At 35.9% G+C, this 8,800-nt stretch overlaps 1 protein-coding gene across 1 annotated transcript; it reads right to left on the reverse strand.

Annotated features, from left to right (window-relative positions):
- Positions 1-583: 583 nt before the first annotated feature.
- On the reverse strand, positions 584-8,509 carry LOC128174628 (uncharacterized). Its single transcript, XM_052840140.1, has 2 exons — positions 6,812-8,509; positions 584-1,773 (listed from the first exon to the last, which is right to left on the reverse strand). The coding sequence occupies exons 1-2, from the start codon at positions 8,484-8,486 to the stop codon at positions 767-769; spliced, it is 2,682 nt and encodes an 893-aa protein (XP_052696100.1). The 5' UTR covers positions 8,487-8,509; the 3' UTR covers positions 584-766.
- Positions 8,510-8,800: the final 291 nt, after the last annotated feature.

Consider the following 8,800-nt stretch of genomic DNA (forward strand, 5'->3'; position numbering starts at 1 on the left):
CAGTCACAATTTCATTGGTTTAAACATAGCACGTGATTGCCTCATATATCTCTATATTTGTTCTGTGAGAAAAAATATTACGCAATATGGCCGGCATTGGTCGACGCATCGCTTACTCATTTCGACATTTCATAGTATTTTATACATAAACAGCATGCCGTAAGTTCTTAAAGTTTTTGGAGTAGTTGCCCTTTGAAATTCTTTAAAATTAGAGTAGTTTCCCTTAGAATATTGACGTCTCATTGTTTTGTCTGGAGCAGAACAAAATGGTAGCGTCGAAATTTGCAGAGGAAAGGGAGAAAACATTTAAAATTCAATAGCAACAAAACATTGTAAGTAAACATGGGTGAAGCAAAGATTTTGAAAGAGTATTTGAAAGGTGAGATTAAAAATTTTGAAGAGTTTAAATGAGTTAAATTGGACGAGATGTAAGGCATCTTGTACATGGCTTTGCGTAGATCATCGCTATTTGTGAATAAATATGTCGTTTGAAAGTCCTCGAGAAAACAAAACACTTATTAGGTTACTTACTGACTCACTACGGAAATATATTGGGTTGATCAATCTCATAGAAGGCTCGGCTTCGCCTCGCCATCTATGAGATTGATCAACCCAATATATTTCCGTAGTGAGTCAGTAACTAACCTAATAAGTAATAATATCATCTTTACGGTCATTATATTGGTAATATTCTTAAATTGGAATGAAATTTATAAGTAAAACTATTTGTTGTCACCATCAACAAACTGTTTTCATTAAATAAAGATTAAAAACTTGCTGCCATATCACTTTTTCCATGTTGTTTGCTCACAAACTTTTCCTCCAAACCTTCACCACCTGTTTGTGAGTCCCGCAGCGATATATACTTATAGACATGAAGCTCGCCGTCAAAGCAAACCCAAAGACAGTAGGTATCGGCATCGTAACTAACGCTGCGTTGTTGAAAATATGATGATGGTGGCAGATGAAGAGACAGAAACTGACCGTCACTGTTTAAAATATGTAGTTCTTGGGTTCTATCATCACACACCACAATGTTTGATAGCGCGTCGGTACAGATTCCTCTTGGTCGTATTCCTGATCCTGGTGGATGTCCTGTATACGAGAAACGATACTTTCCACAACGATCTGTCACAACTACAGCACCAGACGCAGAGTAATAGCCTGACCATTCAGAGTCTGACACCACGACATTCCCATTGTTGTTCTCTGCTATAAAGCTTGGTTTGTAATATAGTTCCAGTCCTGTGCCGTCGTCTTGTATGGTTTGCGTCAGTTGTCCGCTTTGGTTGTACCGGGTTACCTTGCCTATGTCTAGATCGTTAGAATACATCCCCACAAGTAGATCCCCAGTGGACAGGGAGCAGAACACACACCGTGGTTTCCATATAGAGTCTTTTATTTTCCTAATGAATACAGAGCATGCTCTCAAATCTTTTCTTAGTTTATTGATGTTATAGTCCGTGTCTATATAAATAAGTTCACACTTGCCGTTAACCGTATGTGATCCTGAGCTTCCATAAAGCAAATTGACTATGCGATGTAGAATTTTACTTGTTTTGCTTGTTAAGTAAAGATTGCCTAACGAGTCACTGACCCAGGCCCGGCTTGCAGTCAATAGGGAAATGTGGGTACAATTAAGATCATCAGGCATAATTATTTTTTCAAGTAACTTAAAGGGATGCACCAGTTTCAGCAGACACCTATTCCCTTGTGTCTTAATGGCTGGTATTTCACGTAGTGACTCCATCACATCATGGCGTTTATCTTGGTCTAGAAATTAAATATACATATTTTAAGTACATAAGCAAAATAATTTATTCAAAAGTAATTTTACTGAAAAATTACTAAAGGTTATCTTTGCATCTTAAAAATAAACCACATGTTTTACTTTTTTATAAATACTTACAATTCTATAAATTACGTAATCACAAAAAACGTATTAAATCAAAAGAGGTCGACTTTTTATGTCTAAAAGCAATCAATGTTTGCGATAAAAAAAATTAGGGAAGGAAAAACACCAAATTCTAATACCTTTTTTACATAAACATTTCAACTTGAATTGTAAACTATTTGAAACTGTGCTTAAGGAACATTTTTGATGCAGAGTTGTTTTGAAGAATATAATTTGGTTAATTTTTGTGCGCGGCATTTTATGATATAAATCTAGCTTTTTTGCAAATAGTAAAACCACATCGGTACCTCGATAGGCCACAGAACCAAAGTGATACCCACATGCAACCTAAGTATACCATATTTAACCCAAATGATACTGAAAGAAACATTAATAGTCCGGTTCCGCAATGACTATTTTACGTGAAATATTGTTTTCGGTTTTGAATTTTTTAATGTGCTATTTACTTCCGGGGAGTTCACGCTCAAGTGCACAGAAAATACAGGTAGGGGCTTTTTTTTAACACACGGTGTTCCTCTATTTAGTAGAACTAATCTCGGTCATGATTATTATTTAGTATATATATTGAAACCCATATGAAAAAAATGTGTAGTTTTTTCTTTATAGGATGAGTAAAAAATATTGCTGTATTCCCTTGTGTCATAACACCTTCGATTCAATTCTGGAAAACAGTTCCAAAGTAATTCTTCGCAGATTCCCTATGTCCCAGAAAAAAGCTCAAATGCCAATGGACAAGCAAAGTTAAAACAGTGAGGGCCAATTTTGTTTTTTAGTGTCAGTTTAAGAATATGTAGTGCGCATTTTGAAGGCACATTCACAGATGAATCGGTACCAACATGTATTTCCATCAAAACCAGTAAAACAAACTAAGGTAAGAAGACCAATTACAAGACACACATATTTTAACGGCAACATACCGGTAAATACTACTGTGTCTGAGTTCAGTGATACTGCATGTATGACTTTCTTTATCTCTAAACAATTTTTGAAGATGAATCTGTGATGGAAATTTCACCGGAACAAAAGTGTTTAGCTGTATCATCAAACACTGCTAATAAGTGTACTAGTACATGTACAGAGTTTTACAGCAATGAAGTGGGAGTACAAGTAGGTCTTTCTTTCTCCATAACCAGCGACGTTGCTGTGCAGTGTGATTACCTAGAATGATCTATGAGGACATCAAGGACAGTGATGAAAAGGTTCGATTAATTTACACAGGTTTTCCAACATTTCAAGTATTCTGGATGTTCTTTTTGACACTTCTGAAACATGGTGTAGAGAAACTAAACTATTGGGAAGGTGAGAGACGGTCAATGGGGGACAAACACTATCATCAAGAGGGCCATCAAAAACCAGGAAAGAGAAGATTACTTCGACCAATTGATGAATTTCTACTTACATGCATGAGACTCAGACATGGACTAAACCAAGAACATTTAGCCGATATTTTTAGAATATCAAAAACTACTGTTTCTAGAATATTGAACACTTGTGTTGATTCTATATATGACCATAGTAAGGGTTTGATAGCATGGCCTACAAGAGAACAAATACTTGCTAATTTACCAAGACATTTTAATAATCATTCAGATACTCGCATACAATGTAGTTGGTGATTGCACTGAGTTTTTTGTATAAAGGCCATCTTTTCTTGCATGTCAGTGGTTAACATGGTCCGAGTATAAGCACCATAACACCTTTAAGATACTCAAAGGAGTTACCTTTGGAATGGTATCATTTGTACCAAGATTATGGGGAAGGAATGCATCTGATAGGCATATTGTACAGAATGATGATTTAATATCAAAATTGTCACCTGGTGATGTTATTATGGCAGACAAAGGTTTTACCATAGATGATCTACTTCCAGCAAATATTGGTTTAAATGTACACCCTAGAATGTCAACAACGAGTCAAATGTCTTCATCAGAATTTTTTAAAACTGCTCATATTGCCTCTGGTAGAATAGTAGTCCAAATGAAAATGGGGCAAGTGAAAAATTTTCAAATATAAAATTCAGTGGTACCACTTTCAGAGGCACATCTTGCTGAGCAAATAATAGTTACACGTGTATCATTGACCATTTGCAACTTATTACCACCTCTTCTACAGTAAAACTAAAGTAATTGTGTCAAATAAATTACTCTGACTAACATATCATGTCATACCAATATTTATATTGAGTTCTTGTGAATACTGAATTTTCTTTTTTAAGATTTGTTGAGTTTTAGCCCAGTTACTATCCTTTGCTTGCTAAATATACTGGGTATTTATCTGTTATGTAATTGTTTTGAAAACTGTTTGAATAGATAAAGACACCAAAAATTGATTAAAAAATTTATTTAATGTCCATTTTGATTGTTGGTTTTCATGATGGCTAAATGACACAGTCAGTATAAAGAAATACCACGCCTTACTCTACTGGAATATAGCTCGGGTAGGATTCCATTCAAGTAGAATGCTTTTAATCTTGGCAACATTTTCTCCCACCTTTCATATGGAAAGGGTATTCTCTGAACACTTATTCCTTTGTTTGTCCATACAACAAAGTCTACCCATTCCAGTTCATAGACAGCTAATTGACCTTGTATTTGATACATGTAATTATGATGTTCTTTAAGGAACAATTCTCCATTGCTTTCTGTACAAAAAAAAATTGTCATCCTTACCGCATTCCATAGGTAACATATGCCGCCAAGGCACTTCACTTCTTTCAGAGCCGTATGAACACTTAACTTCAATTAATCCAGTTCCACAATTCTCACAAATGACAAGGCCATCGATACTTGCTCCTAAATACAGATATTTTGGATTAACAAGAAGACCTCTGGCTTCAATCTGTACTGTTTTGCATTTTTCCATGTGTTTTTGAGCATAATGTTCTACGGCCACAGATTCATATTTACGTCTGTATTGTATGCTTCTAACAGTTTCTGGGATTGTTATGTATCCTCGAAGATTGTTTGGTTTAGTAGATATACGTTTCACAACCTCGCCCATAACTGAGGCAGTAATAAGACAACTTCTTGCCTCTCTCCAGTTGTTGTTAATTTGTTGGCCCCTTGTTCCCTTTTCCAAATTCTGACATACTTCATTAGTAAGCTTTAAGTTTGAGAGAAAATTTGATAAAATATCTTAACATTTTTGTGAGTTTTAGATCCATGTGACCTGCATACATGAAATCAGGAATAAAATGTTTTAAAAAGGAACTTATGTCAGCTGGTTCTGCCGTTAAAGTTTGATATAAGACACTTTGGGATATATGTTCTTTAAACCATTTAATATTTCTTGTAGAAAAGATTCACCATCCTCTCCGCATGGTCCAGCTTGGTATACACCCGGATAAGGCTTCACCTTTTCAACTAGATTCTTTTTATCATGCAGTTTTATAAAAACTAATATCACATACTCGCTTTGGACTTGGCTACCTTTGCAGAGGCCTGGACAGTCCCATCTGCGTTCATTATTAGTGCATGCTTTTTCAGTTTTTACTTATGTATAAAGTAAAGCACCAATGTGTGCACAAAGTCCAGCTGCACCTGCTTTGCAATTACGAGCTGCTTGGAGATATAGCCATATGTTTTCTGGACACATAAACTGTGGTTTCATTAATATTCAAGGGTATCAATTTTTGTGGATAAAGTAAAAATCACAGTTTCAAGGATACGTAAATTCGTGACCAATGACCCTGTCAATACAAATTATTAATAGAAAGTGCACTTCAATGAACATTTAATTTCATGGATAAACTTAACAACGAAATCCACGAAAATTGGTATTCAGCTAATATTGATGAAACCACAGTATGCAGGGAGTAAAATTCTGCAGTCTTGCCATGGTTACCAATCATGACATTTTGTCGCATTGATGGCATACAATTGCATCTAATGTAACAATATGTGGATTCCTTTTGTAGCTCATTATATTCAATGTCCTTAACAAATCCTTCGTTGCTGAATTTTTTGGCTTTTTCATTTGTCTTTCAAAATTTGTCAAACCTCCAGTTGCTGGATTCTTTTGATATAAAAAGTATGCATCCACATCTTTGATTGTCATATCAGGAATATTATTATTTTCTATAGTTTTCCAATTTTCGTTGACAAGATGTATAGGTAGACATTCACTGCAGTTAGCTTCACTGTCATTGTCGCAAGATTCATCAGAATCTAGAGTCTTTCATCCCCATGTAAAATCTGTTTAAAAGAATATCTTTGTTGCCAATTTTTTCATTCCTTTTTTTTTGTTAACCATTCCTTCAGTGTTCCACCACTTTTCATGTGTTTAGCTCATCTAATGATGGATTGGTTTCATTCTCTATTTCCGAATCTGATGACATGTCTATAAAGACACCTTCTTTAATATAATCAATAAGCATTTACAACTTTACCCATAAATGTATGTGTAATTGCATTAGTGAATGTCCCAAACAATTTATTTCCTTAATGTGTCTATAGACAGTTTTTAATGACACAACCAGAACACACGGTAATTTTGTATTTGTTGACAGCCTTAATAACTTGTTAACAATTCTATGGTTCAACGGTGTAAACATTGCAAATGTCAACAAGAAATGTTCAAAACAGTTCAAGACTAACGCTTACCTTGTTAAATCTTCGAACTGTAAGCCACACTCGACACAAGGTATGCTAAAAACAACGCACAGCGGCAATCAATCACAAGTCGATATCGATATTGAACTCCTCGGAAGTAACTTCCGCATCGTAAGTAACGCCCAAAATGATGACGGACATTTTATCCGAAATCGGTATTGCGGAACTGGACTATTATCATCCAAATCAACATGTCAGAAAATTCAGATAACTTTATAACAAAATAACAAAAAGCATATTATTTCTGAAAACACCCACTTTAATTCATGTAATTAATCAGACTTACCCGCCAGAGTGTGTTTTCGGGTTATATATCTAAAAACACACACTTTGTTGTTTCTCTCGGATCCAACCCATAGACGGTGGGTGTTGACATCATAACTCAGGCTGCGTGGTGAGAATATCCCTGATGGTCTAATCAGAAGATGTGACAGGAACTGACCGTCACAGTCTAACATCTGTACTGTATTAGTTATACCATCACAGACCAGAATGTGTGACAGCGCGTCAATACAGACTCCACGCGGATCTAATTGTTCAGATCCTGATGGAGGGCCTTTGTAATTAAAACGATATTTTCCTCCACGATCTCTCACCAATACAGAACCGTATTCAGGACTATCGGTAGTGTAAGAAACCACAATATCCCCATTGTTATTTTCTGTTATATAATTAGGATACTTGTAGTTAAAAATCAGGTATGGGTCATCTGTGTTGTCGCGTTCAATTGTTTGAATTAGTTGTCCGGTCTGGTTGTACCTTTCAACTACGTATATTGCTGGTATACATATAGCACACATCCCAAAAAGTTCCATCAATTCGTCATCAGTATCCTTAAGTGACACGCCGACAAGCAGATCGCCACTGACCGGGGAGCAGTACAGACACCGAGGACCAAACCCTGAGGGGGTTGATTTTATAAATGTGGTAATTGTTTTCATATTTTTTGACAGTTTTTTAACGTTATAGTCATTATCTATGTAAATTATTTCCCTCTCACTGTTCACTGTATGTGCTCCACATTGTAATTTAATGCATGTATCATCCCTACAATGTAGATTTTCACCTGCTGTGTTTGTTAAGATAAGCTTTGTCCAACGTTTGACCCAAACCAAGTCTGATGTAACACAGGATATGTGATCACAACTATCAACACTTGTCACTGTGAGAGCAGACATCGGGGTAAGCAACTGATCATTTCTTATGTGTCGTTTTCCCCTCTCTTTCATTTGGATTGCATTCAATAACTCAGTCACACCTTTCTTGTTGAGTGACCCAAGCATTAAAAGCTTGGTGGTGTGGAGTGTAAGAAGTATCTTTGGGAGGCGATCTTTCTTTGTACATGAAATGAACTTCAGCGGACTGACTGCTGACTGTTGATAGATCTGTTCATACCTTTGTAGGATGGCAATATATCTATATGTTTCTAACTTCTGTTTGAAACATCTGTGTTTGTAATCAACATTCTCTAAGCTTTTATCAATGCGATTCTTTAGTGTCTTGGCCTTTGTTAATATCACTGATTGATATAATTCTGTTTGACATGCCTTGACATCAGCTTTGATTCCTGCCAGGAGAACAGGTCTGTAAAAAAGAGCCTCACTTCTGATGGTTTGAATGGTTCTTCTGTGCTGTTGTTGCTTTGTTTTATAAGCTCTTTGAAGATCCATCCAACGGTGTGTTCTATGCTCTGAACACAGATAGCAGACAGGAACTTCACAAGGTTCACAATACATACTATATACGTAGCTGGGATGTCTTATACACAATTCGTTCGTTGGAATGCAATTAAATTGTTCAGGATATATCACCAACTCATGGTCTATTGTCTTGAGATCTGTTACATGCTTCTCTTTACATTGGAGGCAAAGATAACATGGACATGGTTCACAATGGTACTCTGCGTCCCCTGGACACTCAGAACACTGACGTACGGTATATAGGGTGCTTGATTTGTTCATGATGTAGAGAGTCTAGGTCGTAATTAGGCAACCTGTGGGAGACAACATTATGACAAAGAAATGTGCATATTTTTATATTAATAGGTACATTGCTCCACTCAAGAATTTCCATACTGCACGATGAATGATCAAACAATCAAAAATATGCGTTGTGCATAAGTCAATATTTCTTGAAGGATTTAAACCATTACACGCTTGTTAAAATTATTTTTAGTAGAAATTCATATCGATGTTATGAATTTGCAAGCAAAAGCAAAAGTACAAACACTTTAGTACAATACCTTCCAGTGCAAGTAGTTAATAAAATGTATTAA

This window comes from Crassostrea angulata, chromosome 1, assembly GCF_025612915.1.
Source record: "Crassostrea angulata isolate pt1a10 chromosome 1, ASM2561291v2, whole genome shotgun sequence".
Lineage (NCBI taxonomy): Eukaryota > Metazoa > Mollusca > Bivalvia > Ostreida > Ostreidae > Magallana > Magallana angulata.